Source organism: Suricata suricatta, chromosome 2 (genome assembly GCF_006229205.1).
Source record: "Suricata suricatta isolate VVHF042 chromosome 2, meerkat_22Aug2017_6uvM2_HiC, whole genome shotgun sequence".
Taxonomy (NCBI): domain Eukaryota; kingdom Metazoa; phylum Chordata; class Mammalia; order Carnivora; family Herpestidae; genus Suricata; species Suricata suricatta.
Genome location: NC_043701.1, coordinates 351,044 through 371,218, shown reverse-complemented (window position 1 = coordinate 371,218; position 20,175 = coordinate 351,044). Strand labels below are relative to the sequence as shown.

At 42.0% G+C, this 20,175-nt stretch overlaps 1 protein-coding gene across 1 annotated transcript in view; it reads right to left on the bottom strand.

The window, feature by feature from the left end:
- Positions 1–20,175, bottom strand: part of ESYT2 (extended synaptotagmin 2) — an 85,848-nt gene that overhangs the window by 65,410 nt on the left and 263 nt on the right. Inside the window, exon 2 of the mRNA XM_029954218.1 lies at positions 19,933–20,173. Within this exon, the coding sequence (XP_029810078.1) occupies positions 19,933–20,173 (241 nt within the window). The remainder of the gene's footprint in view (positions 1–19,932; positions 20,174–20,175) is intronic.

The window sequence follows — 20,175 nt, the reverse complement described above, 5'->3', positions numbered from 1 at the left end:
AGAGATACTAACTAAAAATCTTCAAATGTTCACTATTGTTTTGTCTGCATACTGATTATAATCTTAAAATCAATGCAAGTGGAAAAAACCTTGCAGCAAGTTAAAATTACCCAGAAAAGATCTAGTTAACATACAAATCAACCAAAGAGAGTCCAAGGTTCCAATGTACAGAATGACTTGGATTTGGAACTCCTATCAATGAAGGCACAAGTGTGGAACGCAATGCAAGAGAGTGTCAGAAACTGTCCTCACTGTCCTGTACTTGGATCAAGTGTGCATTTACAATCTCTATGCAGCGCAACCCTATCCTGGCAGACACAGCCAGTAACGCATGAATGGCCTGCTGAGATAAAGTAGAGAGGACCTGGAGAGAAAAAAAACCCCCTAGTTTCTTCATACTATATAATTACAATGAGGAAAAAAGGGGTTAGAGACAGTACTCAACAGCGACATTGGACAAAACTTCCAAATGAAAGGATTTCAAAAGTTTTCAACTTGAAGTCCTCAATATCTCGCAGCGTACTTATTACCTCTTGGTGAACATCTGGGGGAGTTCAGAGCATTCTGACAGAGCGGCTGTTGAACTGACCAGTGAGAAAATGACTCAAATGTAAATTGGTACCAACATAAATTAGCACCTCCAATCTTTTTATAAACTTCTTTACCTATTTTCCAGAAGGGTTATTGTAAAAACTACCTCTATCTTTCCTCACAGCCCCCAGTTCTAATCTGCCCTTCTCCCACCTTCTCCAGAAGCTCAGTATGCCTGCAAATTAGAAAAATCAGAGCCAAGAAATCTTAATATTTTTTTCTAAGATACTGGGATTCTTTCTCCTAATAGCTACTTCTACAAAGAAAGTATTCAAGGTTAAAAACAGGAGAGAGGAAGGTTTCTCTCAGAACCTGTCAATCCTGTAATAAAATGTCAACAGTAGGGTCAAATTTCTCATTTGGATGGTAAAAAGAAATTGCACAAAATAACTGGGTTTATCTATTTCTAGTCTACATAAAAAGTAGCCAGTCAAACTAACTCATTCAGTAAATTCACCGTTGTACTTTTCTCAGTGGTTTTGTGTCAGCTTTAGGTAGATTTTAAATACTGTAGATTTGATACATCAAAAAGAACGCTATAGTACAAAGACAATAAATACAGAAACAATGCTGGAAAATCCACTTGTTTAAAGGCCTTTTCCTATCAGAAAACATTTCCAAAATTCTCTCCTAGGTGCTTTTTACATTAGCGAGAAATTTCATTAGGGAATCTGAGAAGCATTAATACTCCCTCAGGGTTTCCTGAAGCCAAAGGTAGTGAGCATGATCACTCCTTTAAATTTTTACTGCCTAAACCTATAAACCTATCAGGGCATATTTGTTGCTTTCTTCTGTGGTCTCAAACTCTATAACAGTTGGAAGTAAGAGCTGTCTGTGGACCAAAGGAAGGCTGGCTGAAACTCCGTGGAGAGCCACAGCGTGGACCAAACCTCAGCTGCATGGTCTTGAGATTCTTCCGGCTCAAGTACTGACAGACAGGGGAAGTATTTACATACACTGCTGACAAATGTTTCTTTAGAGCATGTTTATCTTCAATAATCCATTAGTCTTTGTTATGTGAATGACCACTACCTATTTTTGTAGATCAGGAAACATTAAAATAAAAACTAGGGCGGCCTACGTGGCTCAGTCAGTTAAGCATCTGACTTCAGCTCAGGTCATGATCTTACAGTTCGTGAGTTCGAGCTCCAAGTCAGGCTCTGTGTTGACAGCTCGGAGCCTGGAACCTCCTTCAGATTCTGTGTCTCCCTCTCTCTCTACCTCTCCCCCGCTCACACTCCATCTCTGTCTCAAAAATAAACATTAAAAAGACAAAACAAAACCGGGATGCCTGGGTGGCTCAGTGGGTTGAGCATCGAACTTCAACTCAGGTCATGATCTCACTGCCTGTGGGTTCCAGCCCTGCATCGGACTCTGTGCTAGCAGCTCAGAGCCTGAAGCCTGCTTCAGATTCTGTGTCTCCCCCTCTCTCTGCCCCTCCCATGCTCATGCTCTGTCTCTCTCTGTTTCTCAATAATAAATAAATGTTAACAAAGGAATGTAAGTAAAATAAAAAAAAAAAATTAAAAAACCCAAAACTAAAAAGCTAGGTTTATCTCCATACATCTTCTAAATTCAAGTTGTCTAAATTATTTGAAAACCAATTCTTATTTCTAATTCACTAAAAGAATATGTACTTTAAAGGAATTTTACTATGAGGTCTTCTGCAGTTTCATAAAGTATATATGCCATGCTGAATGTACTATTCATTCATCCATTTCTTAAATTTTTTTATGCCTTACAGGTAAGATGCAGGTCTGTGGATATTTTCCAAAGACTTGAAGCATATTTCAATAAAATTCAAAGTCATTTAGACATTCTTCAACTGCTCAAGAAAAGTCATACAAATTATGTGATAATCTTGATTCAGAGTTGAGGTTCTGGCACAAATTACATCAATTTTGCAAATTAAAATGAGTCTAAGAATAGGAAATATGTCTTACCATCTCCTTCACTAAACATTTAAGACAATCTGGTTGCTTTTGCTTTTAAATTCTAATCAAATGCTACTATTCAGATTTATATGCTTATGTTTTGACTGAAATGGACCAGAAGATAGATATGTTAACTGTAGCACTGAATTAATTGCACATGTTTTATATATCATGTGGAATCAATCCAGTTTTGTTCTACAATTTTAGAAAGAAAGGGGGACACCTGGGTGGCTCAGTTGGTTAAACATCTGACTTTGGCTCAGGTCACAATCTCACGGTTCAGGAGTTTGAGCCCTGCGTTCAGTTCTGTGCTGACAGCTCAGAGCCTGGAGCCTGCTTCAGATCCTGTGTCTCCCTCTCTGTCTGCCCGTCCCCTGCTGCTCTTGCTCGCTCACTCTCTCTCTCTCTCTCAAAAAAAGAAACAAAAAAAAAGAAAAAACCAACAAGAAGAAACTATAGGACTCTGGGAAGTCAGAGTTAAAAACCCCCTTAGTAGAGAACTGACAGGAATACCAAACATCTACACAGACTCAGAAGTCACTTCATGTTTGAAAATTAATTATGAATTTCTCATTTTCAAGAAACAGGTTTATATATTTCTAAGAGCTTAATTTTATTCTCTCACACAGACAGTATATATTTGAAGAGTTATGAGAATGAAGTCACAAACCCCAAATCTACTCATTTTCTCTTTTTATTCCTTTATTACTATGCAGTTAAGAACCATAATTAGGCACTTGAAAACATTAGGGCTTTTTTCCTAAATATAATATTTTTACTGGATGCTTGAAACCAAGATTCTGATACATCCTCCATTATGCCTGTTTGTCATTAACTGTGATTGTCCAATACAGGAATAACTAAAAAAAATCCCAACAACATGCCCCCCCAACCTTCAATTTGGTGTTACAGTGGTATCCCAGGGAGAAACATCCTGTCTTACTCTTTTCCTTCTTTCTTTTCCACCCAAGAGGCTAATGACAGGGAATCTCAGGGGGAAAAAAAAAAAAAATCACAAAAATTTTTATATTTTTTTTTTGAGAGAGAGAGAGAGAGTGCGTGTCTGCGCGTGCCGAGTGGGGGCTGGCTGACAGGAGCAGCGAGACAACTCTCAAGCAGCCTCCACACTCAGCACAGAGCCTGACACATGGCTCAAACTCACAAACTGTGACCTCAAGATCTGAGCTGAAATCAAGAGTTGGACGCCTAACTGAGCCACCAAGGCACGCCCTTTTGTACATCTCGAGACCAAATCCTGGATTCCCCCCAACTCGCCCTAGAAAACCCACTAGTTTATTCACTATATATATGTGCATCACTACATACAGGAATGATAATTAGATCACTTTCACTATTTATGTGTAACTATATACAGAAACAATAACTAGATGCTAAGATCACCTTCAAGAATTTCTCTTCTTGTGGAGTATTATAGACATTGCAAAAAGCACCAAAAGGCTCTGTGTGTACTTCACCCAGTTTCCCCAATGGGTGTATTCTATACAACTATAGTGCGCCCTCAAAACCAGGAAGTGGATATGGTTCCTACTATTTATCTATCAATCACCTATCACCTCTCTCACTTTCTACCATCTACCTACCTCTCTATCATCGAAGTCACAATACCCACACACTACCTGACTCTATTTACACGGGCTGTCCAGAACGGCAGGTCCACAGAGACAAAACTGGACTGGTGGTTGCCTAGGGCTAGAGTGAAAATGTGGAGGGAATAGGTAGGAGTGTTTGTGGGCAAGAGTTGGAGAGAGGACAAAATCATTCTAAAATTAGATATTGGTGATGTTCTACAATACCTTGCTCTACTGAAAAACAATGAATTGTATCCCAAATACAGCTGTCAAAAAATAAGAGAAACAAATATGCCATTCCCTAAAATACATACTGTGTTACCACACTTCATTTATTTTACTCAGATATTTCCCAAAAGAATATCAAAACCAAGTAAATAACTCCAGAGTCCTAGAGATGAGTTAGTAGCCTGAGGGCCCCGTGTTGGAGGATTAACTGACAAACTTGGACACATTAGTGATCTACTGGCCCTTATACAGCACCTGCTTCAATGGCTGGTGAAGGAGGGACATACGGAGGTTTGCCATTATGGGGACCAAATTATTTTTGTACTTAAACTTGTACATATATCAGAACCAAAATATTCAGTGAGGCCATAAAGATACATAAATTTTTACTGCATGATATGCTGTATATTTAACCAGTGCTTATATTTCCCCAGAAAACGCTATTCTTCTACTCCCTCCCCTCCTCACTCCCTCATCTTTTCACTCCCTCACCTCGGTACTCCTCCAGCTCCTCGCTGCCTCATCCCTCCAGTCCCTCACAATTTCACTCCCTCATCTCTCACCCCTCAGTCCTTCACCCTTTTTCTCCTGCACTTGCATCCCCGGCTCCTGGTTCATTTTTTGTTTTGTTTTTAAGAGCTTGCAGGGGCCTGGCAGATCAATCACTGTGCCTCCTCACCACTCCGCAGGTGAAGGATCTGACCCCATCGGGTAGGTGCTGGCCAGCAGCCACAGAGTGGGGACCCGCAGAGGACTGGCCTCTGAGTCCACACCAGGCAAGCTCCCCCGAGGCAGCGCGGGCCACAGTGTTCTGTGGGGCAGCCAGACTCCCCACCCTTCCCGACACAGAAATGATGCTCTTGTGAGAGTTTTACAATCCATTAAAATTCCCACCATCTCTAGCCTGTTCTTCTTCCGAAACTATAAAATGTAAAATAAATGAAACAGTGCTCATGCCTCATAAAAACATAAATTCACTAAATGGCCACATTTATCAGGTACTTCCCAAATTACCGAACTTGCCAGATGCCATCTCATAGGTGAAGTAAGTGAAGCCCAAACTAGAATTTTTCTACAGTGGTTTACTTCACGCTCTACTGCTTAAAATTTACAAATAGCCTCATACCTGGTGCTAATGGTAACAGTACTTTCATTTAAAAAGGTGCCATGTCAGGGTGCCTGGATGGCTCAATCGGCAGAGCATGCGACTCCTGACCTCAGGGGTATGAGTTCAAGCGCCATGTTGGGCATGGAGACTACTTAAAATAAAAATCAAAACAGTACCATTTAGTATCCAGAATATTTAAAGAACTTACAAAACTCAATACCCAAAAAACAAATAATCAATTTTTAAAATGGGCAGAAAACATGAATACATATTTTTCCAGAGACAACATCCAGATGACCAAAAGACACATGAAAAGATGCTCAACATCACTCACCATCAGGCAAATACAAATCAAACCCACAATGACGTACCACCGCACCCCTGCCAAAATGGCTAAAATTAACAACACAAGAAACAACAGGTGTTGGTGAGGATGAGGAGAAAGGGAAACCGTTTTACACTGTTGGTGGGAATGCAAACTGGTGCAGGGACTCTGGGAAACAGTATGGAGGCTCCTCAAAAAGTTAAAAATAGAACTATACTATGCTCCAGCAAGAGCACTACTGGGTATTTACCCAAAAGATACAAAACACTGATTTGAAGAGATACATGCACCTCTATATTTTTAGCAGCATTAGCAACAATAGCCAAATTATGGAAAGACCCCAACTGTCCACTGACTGATGAATGGATAAAGATGTGGTATATAAATGCATATATTGCATATATATTATAAGGTATATATTTATAATATATATACACATATACACAATGTAATACTTAGCCATCAAAATAGTATCTAATCTTGCCATTTACAACAACACAGATGGAGCGATACAGTTATTATGCTAGGTGACATAAGTCAGTTAGAAAAAGACAAATACCGTATAATTTCATTTACATGTGGAATTTAAGAAAAACAAACGTAGGTGGGAAGACAGGAAAACCAAGTAACAGACTCTTCACTCTGGAGAACAAAGTGATGGTTGCCAGAGTGAGATGGGTGGGGGGTGGGCATTCCAGAGGGCACTGGTTGTGATGAGCACTGGGTGTTGTACGGAAGCGTAGAATCACTAAATTCCACAACTTATACTAATATTACACTGCATGTTAACTGGAATTTAAATAAAAACTTGGGGGGGGAGTACTATGAAACCCATATAAATTTAAAGTATTCACCTAAGGATACATTTTGAAATAAAACAAACAAAACTTGACACCTAATCCCTTTCTGCCTAATCTATCTTCCCGTCCCCCTTCCAAATCACACTCAACAGAAAATATTTTCCTTCTACATTTTACAGAGAAATCAATATATGAGGAGTTCACAAATGTAGTTATCCCTATAAATAATGTTAGCTTAAAGTGAACCAGGGGCACCTGGGTGGCTCAGTTGGTTTAGTGTCCAACTTCAACTCAGGTCATGATCTCACAGTTTGTGATTCGAGCCCCTCATGGGGCTCTGGGCTGACAAACAGCTCAGAGCCTGGAGCTTGCTTCAGATTCTCTATCTCCCTCTCTCTCTGCCCCTCCTCTGCTCATGCTCTGCCTCTCAAAAATAGATGTTAAAAAAAAAAAAAAGCTAACCAGCAGCAGACCAATTCTGAGAGCTATTAGAAAAGCCAGATGGGGGGGCGCCTGGGTGGCTCAGTCGGTTAAGCCTCTGACTTCGGCTCAGGTCAGATCTCACGTTCGTGGGTTCGAGCCCCGCGTCAGGCTCTGTGCTGACAGCTAGCTCAGAGCTTGGAGCCTGCTTCCAGTTCTGTGTCTCCTTCTCTCTCTCTGCCCCTCCTCCTCTCATGCTCTGTCTCTCCTGTATCAAAAATAAATAAAACATTAAAAAAAAAAGAAAAAGAAAAGCCAGATGGAACACGCTCTTGCACACATGCTCACGCTCTCATACATGCACATATCTGCCAGAAGGTACTGGAAATCTGCCAAGCATGAAGGCCCAGAGGGGCTAAAACACAGGGCAGAAGGCACTACAGTGGTAAGTTGACCTTCTGAGGCTGTTTTCCCCCAGGGATGTGGAACAAAGGTTGAGAAAGTGTCTGAGAAGCAGAGAAGCCAGAGTTCATGGAAATCTCACAAGACCAGAGACACAAGAACTGGAGAGCTGGATCAGCTAAGCAACAGGACTCCAGGATCCAAGATCCTCAGGAAAGAAAAGTGAGCTTTACTCTTACAGTTTCACCCTTGAGGTATCTGCCAAATTCTTAAGCTACTCAGAGCTAGCCTCTAACGAGCAAAAAGAGAGCTTTCGGCAGGCTCCTCATACTGAAAAGGCACAATGTGGAGAGACTTAGTCAACACTGCTAGTTTTTCAGCCCGAGTGAGTGAGAACAGACTAGACAGAGCTTTCCCTGTCTAGGGAAACTCAGAACCTTACTAGATTAAGGTGATCTGTTCCCATTCTGCCCTAGAGGGGAGGGGGAACCCCCTCTGGAGGAGAGGAACCTCATTCAGAGCTGTGATATACTGTACACATTTACAACCAGTTCTGAGGTGGCCGACTTTGGGATGTAAATATTCCCACAATGGCCAATTTTAGGCTACTAAATAAACTCACTAAATGTGGAGTTGGGAAGAGTTAGTTAATGTGGAAATGCAAACCAGCCCACAATGCGATACTTCACACCTACCAGGAAGGCTATAATCAAAAAGACAAAAAATAACAAGGGTTTGTGGGGCACCTGGCTGGCTCAGTCAGCAGAGTATGTGAATCTTACCTTGGGAGTCTTGAGTTCAAGCTCCATGTTGGACATAGAGATTACTTAAAAAACTTATTTTGTTAGTGTCCACTGGTGATGGTTAAAAGCTGAATAAAGACTAAAGAAAAAAACAAGTGTTGGGAGGTATGTAAGAGAAACTGGAACTTTTCTGCCCTGTTAGTGAGGTTGTAAAATATCCCACTATTGTAGAACATTTGACAGTTCAAGTTGAACCCAGCAATTCCGCTCCTAGGTACACACCCTCCCCCTGCAAATTGAAAACAGGTATTCCAATAAAAATTTGTACACAAATGTTCACAACACTATTCACAATAGCCAAGAGACAGAAAAAAGCCAAATGTTCATTACGGATAAGATGACAAATGAATAGATATACAAACTGTGACAGGTCCATATAATGGAATATTATTCACCACAGAAAGAAGTGACACATACTGCAGGTAAAATCTTGAAAATATTATGCTAAGTGAAGTAAGCCAGACACAAAAGTCACATGTTGCAGGATTGCATTTTTATGAAATATTCAGAACAGGAAAATCAGAGACAAAAGCAGATTAGCGACTGCATGGGCAGGGGGAGGGTGATGATAATTCTTTGGGACCAGACGGAGGTGATAGATGCACAACACCGTGAAGGAGCTTAATGACACCGAATTATACGTTTTTAAAAAGTTAATTTTGCTATTTGAATTTTATTGCAATAAAAATAAAAGAAAAATATGAATTGTCAAACCAGGAAAAACAAGGAGGAAACTTAAATACATACTGCTAAAGTGAAAGAAGCCAATCTGAAAAGGCACATATGATATAATCCCAACCACCTGGCATTCTGGAGAAAGCAAAACTATAGACAATAAAAAGATCAGTAACCACCAGGGGTTTGGGAGAGGGAGGAGAGAACAGGTAGATTTTTAAGGTACAGGAGTTTGTAGGGCAGTGACTCCCTAAAAAAAGTGTGGGCTTTAGAGAAATGAATCAACATTGTTCCAGTAACTGTAACAAATATGCCACACTAATACCTTGGCTCCTAAGTATCCAGACATAGGTAGTGTTGTCAGCTCAGTAATGCACCCCCGCCCAAGATACATATGACTTAACCACTAGAACCTGTGAATGTTGCCTTATATGGCCAAAAAAAAAAAAAAAAAAAAGGAGCCTTTCAGAAGTGATAAATTCGGAACCCTGAGTTGGGGAGAGCAGCCTGGATAATCCTGGTGGGCCCTAATGCAATCACGGCATCCTTCCAAAAGGGAGAGGCACTTTGGCACAAAGAGGGCAATGTGCTGATGGAAAGAGCTGCCGGCTTGAAGGCGGAGAGGCGGCCAGGAGCTCAGGAGGACAGCCCTGGACACTGGAAGCACAGCTCTGCTGACCCTTCGTCTCGGCCCACAGGAACTGATTTTAGACTTCTGGCCTCCAGGTTCGTGGAAGATAAGTTTGTGTTGTTTTAAACTACCAAGTTTGCAGTATTTGTTATAGCGCTCCAAGTGCAGGCAGCAAGCAAAGATGGCTGTACCCTTTGCACTCCTGCTCCATTCACTAGGAAATTGTCATCTTGGGTAGTTCCTTTTAAACTACTTCATATGCATAACAAGGTTCACTCCTTTATTTCCCTCAATGTGAAACCACAAGCTGACTCAAGCTATTACAGAAAATCAACACTTTGTACTAGGTATTGGATAGATTTCTCGGTCTTTATGTACATGAAAAAAATAACTAGAAATTACATTGTTATTTATGATTTGGATTACATTTGGGTTTCTGTTTTTAAAAACTTAGGGGCACCTGAGTGGCTGAGTCGGTGAAGCATCTGACTTCAGCTCAGGTCATGATCTCACGGTTCGTGAGTCGGAGCCCCACAAGTTCAAGCCCGTCGTCACACTGACAGCTAGGAGCCTGGAGCCTGCTTCAGATTCTGTGCCCCTCCCCAGCTGGCACTCTGTCTCTCTCCCAAAAAATAAAAATTAAAAAATGATAATAAATAAAAATAAAAACCCACCACTCAAAGAGTAACTTAGAAAGTGTTTACCAGATCTTATGTACTCACTGCTAGGCTTTTAAATATTTATAGCATAAATGAAATACATTAACGAACTCAATAGGCAATTCACCTCAAACGTACAATGGCAACATGGGCATTATATAAAAATTTACAAACTGAGTGTTGAAAGTCCTAATAGAACAAGGAATCAGTAGTTCACTGTTCCAAAAATTCACTAGGTTTACTGAGGAAACTACAGACATGCATTCTGCAAGGTGCTATAGCGGAATATAAAAAGTCCTTGTCTTCAAAGTCCTATCCTACACCCAAGTACAGCACAAAGCAGATTTAACTAAATGCTTTAACAAATATGTAAGCAAAGATCAATAATTCTAGCAATTTGGTGCTAGAATCTCAGAATGCAAGCAGCGTAAGTGAAAACCGCTCTGCAACCCACTCCAGGGCAGTGTCTATGGGACAAGGTTCTCCTCAAGTCGCTGGACTTCTCTTGTACAGCTCTACCTTACTTGGGGAAACCTAAAACATCACCCCCCAGGAGGAAACCGAAGGAAACAACCCCACAGATAACACAGGTTATAAACTATTACAGCTGACCCAGAAATAAGAGTGCATTTTCAAATCCCCACTTTTGTTACGAACCAACACTGATTCACAAGAGGAAGGAAATGAGTGCTAGAAAGAACTGAGTTTCCAAGATGACACTTTAGAATGTAACCATGGTATATACTGCATCAGGGCAGCTGCGGAAGGAGGGAAAATTAACCATGTCCTCAGGACAGCATCTAAGGAAGGAGCAGCAGGGATGAGTGTTAATAACATAGGTTCCTTGGCTACCATTTTAGGGACGTACAGAAAAAGAGAGAAATTATAAGCAGCACTTTTGAGTGTGAATAATAACACAGCATTAAGGTAGATAAACTACTAGCAACAACACCAACAAACCACAATGAAACAGAAACAAAGAGAAACTCCAGGTCTCATGTGCCCTCTTGAAGTGGGGGAGGAGGTGGCAAGGTGGGGAAGAGAAGCGATTCAGCAGCAGGAAACTGGCAGCAACACCAGGGCTACTGAGAGGGGACATCAGTCATTCAGATCACTAACTCAAGGGCACCGCTGGCCTGCCAGGCCCAGCATCGCCCTTGGCCTTTCCCCATTCCAGCCTCATAACCACACCATGGGTTCATTTCATGGCTCATTTGATGTTTCTCTAGTGATGAGGAAACTTAGGTCCTAAAAGGTATGACTGACTTCCCCAAGTGCACAGTCAGGAGGGGACTGGACTCAGATGGGAACCCACAGCTACCAGGTCCAGAGCCTGCTTCTTGAGTGTGCACCTACGCCACCATGCCATCACAGGGGGAAGTGGTGCCACAAGAGCTGCCCACTCATCTGCCAGGGGCACACACCAGTCAGTAAGCGCGGGCTGCCAGACTGACACCGGTCACATGGCTAGTGACAAAGTCAATGACAACCAGTGGGTTTTCTCAGCAATCTCCAAGGAGCCATCATGACACTGTACGACGTGAAGCCACTACTTGAGTTTAAAATATCCCTCCTGTTAACAACCTTTCCGATCCCTACCCAGCATGGAGAGAGAAGCTAGTTAGGCTGAGACGCCGTGGGGGGATGCTTGCTTTCTGAAGGTTATTCACATAAGAGGGGATCTGGATGAAGCACCTGTGCACTTGAACATCAACATCATTCAAAAATAAACACCTGTCCTCCAAAGTGAGACTTCTGTCTATAAAATTATCATGCTACTCTCCTGAATTCAAAAATAGTTCATGTATCCTGGAACATATCTGATAAATAGCTCAAGCGAAGAATCTGAAAAGAGCAGAGAATTCAATACACCTGAAAATCCAGTTTTATTTTCTCACCATATAATATCTAACAATCTTGCTTTTGGACTCTGGTTACCAAATATCTAAATAAAACACAGCATCCCCATAAAATAGGTAACATTGCAATAACCAAAGTCATATTTCGAATAATGACATAATACCTGCAATGTTATGCTCAACGAAGGATACAACACATACACGTATATCCATACAGAGATTCAGAAAATCATCAAGAAGTTAGTAACGGTCCTCACTAGTTAGCAGGATGGAGGTGACTTTTTCCTTCCTACTCTTCTCCAAAGCTTGAAATGTTCTACATTTCAGATTAGAAAGACTCTATGTTTATGAGAAATAAAGAAAAACATTAACTGTATTCACACTTAAAAACAGGTAAGAGAGGCACCTGGCTGAGTGTCCAACTCCTAATTTCTGCTCAGGTCATGATCTCACAGTTTGTGGGTTCGAGCCCCGTGTCGGGTTCTGTGCTGACAGCTAGCTCAAAGCCTGGAGCCTGCTTTGGATTCTGTATCTCCCTCTCTCTGACCCTCCCTGCTCGCACTGTCTCTCTCTGTCTCTCAAAAATAAATAAAAACCATAAAAAAGAAAATAATTTTTAAAAAAACCCTACAAATGCATACTAAGACTAAAACTAGAATCACATATGGATCTGTATTCTTACCAACTAGTAAATTCTTGAGTTTTTAAGACCCATCTAACTCATGTTAGTCTCCGGTACCTAGCAGGAGACCCAGAATGTAGCAAATGCTAGTAAGTGTTGGTTAAGTTAATAAATGAATGCATAAAGGCTCATTTCTAATCCCCAAGCATAAATCGAGCTACTTCCTTAAAATGTAATCTCTACGAAAAATTCACAAAAATAAATAGCTTCTTCAAAAAATAGGACTTATTAATACAAGAAAAATAAATGAAGAAAAGTCAGTGACAGGGAGAAAGAGCACAAGAAAAGTCACAAAGAAAACATGCTTAATGAAAAAATGATGGCACACAAAAGAACCCCCCTCATACTGTTTTTCTAAGAACTGTGCCCCACCCAACTCCAAAATAACACAAGGTGACTCAGTATTTAAGCACAATATGATCATTAAAAGAGAATGGTCTATTTAAGGGAAGGTGGGCGGGTACTTCCAGCCTCCAAGTAAAAAGCACAACAAACCAGCAATAATCTTGGCTTGTTTTTCCGGCAGCTGAAAGAAGAGAATTCCAGACCACTCACTGCACAAGAGCTTCCATTTTATGATTTCATAAGCTTAATTCTGAATACCTCACAATCTCCCCTTCCTCCAATGCCAAAACACTGAGTCTCAAGAGGAGTATTTATATTTATGCCTAGCGCAGGCTCCCTGTGAGTGATGAGTCACTAGTGCCTTCTATCGCCTTCCCATACAGCTCCCTCCAGATGACACAGTCCAGGTGGGCTCTGATGTTCCCACCACAAGATATGCCTGCTTTCCCATTTGTGCACGTTCATCTTGCTGTTCCCACAGAATATAATACCATGCCCTTCTATTCTGAAATATCCATAAATATGTCTACATGTACCCCCTCACCGCTAACCATCCTCTGTTCTGACCACCATGGCACTGAGGCCATCACGTCCGGCCTTCCATCTACCGGAAAGACAGCACACACATAAAGCCAGATTGACCTTTTATACTTCTGCATATAATCGGTCCTCAGATCTTTAAAAACTTTTTTAACGTTTTTATTCTTGAGATAGAGACAGTGTAAGCAGGGAAGGGGCAGAGAAGAGAGGAAGACACAGAATCTGAAACAGGCTCCAGGCTCCAAGCTGTCTGCACTGAGGTCGACATGGGCTCGACTCACAAACTGTGAAATCATGACCTGAGCTGAAAGTCGGAAGTCCAACCGATTGAGCCACCCAAGCACCCCCGGATCTTTAAATGGATAAAGAGATTCATCTGAGGCAGCACTGTGTCATGGAAACTAAAAAAGAGAATGGTTTAGCAAAATATAATAAAATGCAAAACACTACAAAAAATACATTCTAAAATGTATTCATAGTATCATGATGCTATGATGAAATGAATCTAATATACAACAAACCATTATATTCTATACCTTAAAGTCTTATCCATAACATAATTATGTATCAATACGTTGAATCAAAGAATTTAGAATAACTCACAGAAAAATATACATTTAAGCTATTTATATCTTTGAAGCATGGTTTCTATGTCATTCATTTAGAATTTATTTAGCCATTATGGTATCAACACTTACAGTAACATTAAAATCAAGGTAAAAATATTTACCTTAGTTTTCATTCATAAGCCCACACTTTTCATTAAATGTTCTCTTAAATATAAATGCCTCCAAATTTAAGTTGGAACAATAATTTTTAAAGCCGATAAAAGTTTTACACTATTTTGTACACCTGAAACTGTTTTATATAACACTATACCAGACTTAAAATAAAAAAGTGAATAAAATGAAAAGTCACAACAGTTTTAGCTGGAATTCTGTAAGCAAGGACATATGTATGGCTTATTTTGTGTTGTAACTAATTTTCTTTCTCGTGTATTTAAAAAAAAACTCAATGTTTATAATACTTTTCAAAAATTTTTACTTTTTAAAGTTTATCTTGAGAGAGCATGTGAACAGGGGAGGGAGGGAGAGAGGGAGAAAGAGAATCCTAAGTAGGCTCTACACCACCAGCAATGCAAAAAATCCAAACAGGGGCTTGAACCCATAAACTGTGAGATTACGACCTGAGCCAAAGTCAGACACTCAACTGACTGAGCCACGGAGACATCCCTATTTTTTCATTTTAGAGAGAGACAGTGTGTCCACAAGAGAGAGCAGGAGAGGGACAAAGGGAGAATCTTAAGCAGGCTCCACGCTCAGTGCACAGCCTGACTCGGGGATCCCACAACCCTGGGATCATGAAGTGAGGAGAAATCAAGAGCCAGATGCTCAACGGACTGAGCCACCCAGGTGCCCCTAATACTTCTTAATAAGCACTGTTAAGATATAATGTACATACCATGCTGATATGGGAAAGAAAGGCAAATGAAAAATTAAGAATTCAATGATGACACTTTACTAAGGGCAAAAGGCTATGTTAGCCTGACTTCCCATGATCCTGTAAGTCTACTTTAACATAGGAAAATTCCTTTAGAACCTTCATCTACATACCTCCCCCATTCCCCAAGATATATGTTGGCAATCCTCCTCCAAGCTCACACGCCCACTGATATACATCTGAAGGGTTTCATGACTGAGTTTTTACCAACTGTAATAAATGACCTTTTCCTAACAGCAACTAGCCCCTCAAGGTCCTGAAAACCTGGTTTCCAAAATACCTTAGAGACTTACACTATCCCTAACCCCCTCCCAATCAGTCATCTTTATAACCCCAGTGTAGCTCTTTCTGCCCAGAGGTCCCGTCTCTGTGCTTTAAAACAAAACAAAACAAAACAAAACAAAACAAAACAAAACAATCCCCCACCTTTGAATACCAAACACATTTCAAGAATTCTTTCTTCGCCATCAGCTCCAGACCCCTTTCCCCATCACTCCAAAACCACGTCAATACAATTCACTCATTTATTTTTTAAATATAATTTATTGTCAAATTCACTTACATACAGCACCCAGTGCTCATCCCAACAAGTGTCTTCCTCACTACAATTTGCTCATTTAAAGTGTACAATGCAGGGGTGCCTAGGTGGCTCAGTCAGTTGAGCGCCTGCCTTCGGCTCAGGTCATGCCTTCAGCTTACAGTTCGTGGGTTCAAGCCCCAAATTGGGCTTGCTGCTATCAGTGTGGAGCCGCGCAGGATTCTCTGTCCCCCTCTCCCACTCACAATCTCTCAAAAATAAAAATATTTGAAGTGTACAATTTCAATGGTTTTTAGCATACTCACAATGTCTGATATTATTCAAAGTTAAATGTTGTAACCAATGTAGAGATCATGAAAACCTCCAGAAAAGACAGATTCACTCGGCCTAACAAGAACACTATAGTTTTTTTCAAAATTGGTTCTTTGCAGATCTATATTTTACAAGCACATTTAACATAACATTAATATACACCATATATTTCTAATTCCTATATTTATTTACATTTCAGTCCTAGTTCTATATTCTCCCATCTCAAAATGTAAATGAGATTAATATTAATCTAAATCAGAAGTATTATTAAAACCAGAGCATACAAATTGATGAATATATACCTTAAATTTAAATCCATTTTTTAGTTTTTTTTTGTGTGTGTTTTTTTTAATGTTCATTTCTTTTTGAGAGAGAGAGAGAGAGAGACAGAGGATGAGTGGAGGAGGGACAGAGAAAGAATCTGAAAAAGGCTCCAGGCTCCAAGCTGTCAGCAATGAGCCTGACATGGGGCTTGAACTCACGAACCATGAGATCATGACCTGAAACGAAGTCAGCCGCTTAACCTACTGAGCCACCCAGGCGCCCCAGCTTAAACTAAAAAAAGATATTAGCGCTTTATGTGTGCCACACTTGGGGCATTCTGTTCTACTTAACGAAGCATTTAGTCCGGGTACTCGGAGCTCGGCAGTGTGCACAGTCCTCCTCTGTGAACACAGCAGCAGTGCCAGGATCAATTAAAAAACCCAAAGCAGCATCCGCACCCCCGGCACAGCCATGAGGAGGGCTCTAACCTCTTTCCAAAGCACATATTCACTCCAGAATCTAAGTGCTAAGGTCGCAACCACAGTTTAAAACAGCTCAGCTGTTGTTCCTGATTTAGCTACATGGACTAGGTTCTGTTACAAATCTTCATCAGATTTCATTAAAGTCAAGGATTAACACTGAGAATAAAAAATATTTGCCGTTCCTTCGCATGAGACCAAAGTGTCTTCTTTTTTCTTGTTCGTTTGATTCTTAGCCTATATGTATTCAGCTCTGGCTAGAGATCAATTGTGGACTTCTCAGAACTATGGGAAGAAGAAAGCTCTCCTCCCCCAAAAGGCTTGTACACAAGTCACAAGAGTATAGAACAGCCTAACAAGGAAGCTGGGGTGCTTTAAATCTTAATCATGAAAGCCTAAGAGTAATAAAAGATCAAGTGTCCAAAGAAGTAAGTAGTACTGTATATGATAGGTTTTGGTCTCTCTCGTTTAAAAAAAAAAATTAAACTTTTATTTACTTTTGAGAGAGAAGGAGACAGAGAATCCCAAGCAGCTCCAGGCTCTGAGCTGTCAGAAGTGAGCCCGATGTGGGGCTTGAACGCAGGAACTGTGAGATTATGACCTGAGTGGAAGTTGGACCCTTAACTGACTGAACCACCCAGGCGCCCTAGGGTTTCTCTTTATTTGCAGTCATACAATCAGCGTTTATTGGCAGCTTACAGTAAGAGCAGGAAAGGGGCGGACTTCACCCCACCAAGGTGCCACAAGTATAACAGAATGCCCCAAGTGTGGCACACTATTATTTGCTCATTTAATGTGTACAATTCAGGGGTGCCTGGGTGGCTCATTTATTTCAAAGAAATAAAAACAGCAGTGGAAAATTGTCTTTATTCAACTCTAAAGTCTCTCCAAGAATATTCCTCACCTGTAGTCTAATTTCATAGGGCACAATTAACACAGGGTGGACACCCACCAGCATGAAAAAAGGCCAATCTACAATCTATCGACCCAAACTTTCCCCTTTTTATGGGGAAAAAGAGTGAATAACATGGTTTATATAAAAGCTACAGAACCAAAGTCTTACAGGATTATCACATGTTAAGTGAGAGCCACTTTTCATATCCTTAATTACAAATGGTATGTATTTTTCTCAAAGTAGTAATACCTCATTTTCCATATCCAATATAAATTGTTACTTGACAGATAAAAACAGTCAGTGAACATACCCACAAGTCAGGTTAGGAAGTGAGTACCACAGTAGTTCATGTTTTCCTATGCCCCACTCATGAATCATAGCTGTCAATGACACACCATGAAAACATGTACAGATATATCCTATTCAAAGCAAGATACTGCTCCAAAGTCCAGAATCCCAAGTACCAAAGTACAACCGTAAAAATCCAATTATTACTAATATAGAAATCATAACTTTTCTTACATAAAGCTTCTTCTACTGTTGATCTGCTTCCTAGCTGTGGCGGAATAATAGGCATACTTCTAGACAGTGTGATGCACTGGTTTTATTATGAAAATAACAAACGGGTATTACAATTTATTGTATTAAAATATCTCCCCCAAACCCCACACTCGTAATGCTTTTCTTGCATATGATCACTGTGAAATTTTATGTGAATCCAGAAGTTTTCTAAGCACTGCAGACATGTTTATGTGTGTGTGTGAGAGAGAGATACACACAACGTTGGAATAAACAAATGAAAAGTTATGAAGAAAATATACTTCTATGAGATGAACACCTTGCTTCATCAGATTAAGTCACAAAGAGGAAAAACCCAAGAAAAGATTCTCTGGCTAATCATACTTTTATTCTGTTTAAAAAAATAAAAATAAAAAGGAATTTGTCCCATCCTTCATTTACTACGTGAAACTTGTGTGAATACCACAAGGATTTTTACAAGCAAATTTGGTATTAGCCAATTGCCCGAACACCATTAATTCTTGTGAATTTCAACCCTGACCATGCCAACTGTTTTGGAAACGTACCTACTCTGTTTTTAGCTACTTTCTGACCTCCTCTATGGTGTAACATAGACACAAACGCCACTTACAAGTCCTGCATTTCAAAGTGCTTTCCAGGCCTGGTCACGGACTTGTTTGCACACGCCCCCCGCCTTTCCTGCTTCAAGCTGAAAGCGGCGGTTTTGGGTCTCCAGTATTATGGGGACACAGAGTCACGGCGTATGGACAGAACGTGAAATCTCCAAGCTCCCTGACTATGAGGTTCTCTGCGCCACTGCTGTTTGTCACCCCAGCGCGTCTCCGTGGGCTCCTGCCGGCCTCGGGTCACACACTGCGTGCCTGACTCCCCACGTGCCTTAGGACTGGAAACAGCGCTCATTCTCCACGCCCTTCTCTCCTCTAAAGGAAAACGACCCTTCTGACACTCACTGGCGGGCCATACTCACACCTAGTTTACACCGAGCCTCACGCGAACAACATTTAAGAAGAAGCACCATTTTCTGTCGCCTGAACTGTGACAGCAACTCACGGGCCAGGCAGAATCAGGGAGTGACCAGAAAAAGAGGACACCCACTGCACTAGTTCCCTTACCGCAGAAATAAATTATGCAGACAAACTGCCGGAGGTAAAAATAAAATAATCAATGTCAAGACTCTTGCTCTTAGCGCAAAAGTTCCCGAGTCCCCCCTCCCAGTACAGTCGGAATCGCGTTCACCAGTTCCCGACTCCCCCTCCCAAATTCACACTGGAATCCAATTCACCCTATGCGGAGTCTGACGTTACTCGGGGGGGGGGGGGGGGGAAGAAAAACCGAAACAGACTTTCAATCATCTTAACATCAGCAGACCTCCTGGAGGACCGTCCCTGCCTACCCTGTGTCAAATATGATCAGGAAAGGACACTGTTCCCAGAGGAAAAAAAGCCAGCTTCTCCAGAAGGACCGCAGGGCCGCGGTCCCCGGGCCGCGCCGCCGCCTCCCGGAGCGCACATTCCAGGGCGTCACGCACTTCACCTGTGCAGCTCCGCGCGCCGCTGGGGGCGCCGGGGTCGGGGGCGCGGAAGGGGCCGGGGGGCTGGAGTGGCCTGGACGGGCGGGAGCGGCGACACTGGCGAGGACGCCTGACAGGTATAGGGGGCGGGGAGCCGGGCGGAGGTCGGGACACCCCAACCCCGTCGGTCGGGCTCGGAGTCCGCGGAAACTGACGGGCGGGGCGGACCAGTGGCCCCAGGCGGGGCGGTGCCGGGGTCCTGGCGGGCACCCGACCCCGGCCGGGGAGGGGACCGGCACTCACCCAGGCCGGCAGGTCGCAGGCGCGCACCCCCAGACGCACGGCGCGCTCCTCGTCTTCCAGCAACGCCAGCGCGCGGCACAGGCGGGTCGCCTTGAGGCCTCGGCTCCTCCGGCACCACACGAGCAGCCCGAGCGCAAGCAGCACCCAGCTGAAGCTCAGGCCCAGGTAGCCCAGCGCGTACACGGGCAGCAGCAGCGCGAAGCTGCGCGCCAGCTGCGCCAGCAGCCCCGCCACGTCCACGCT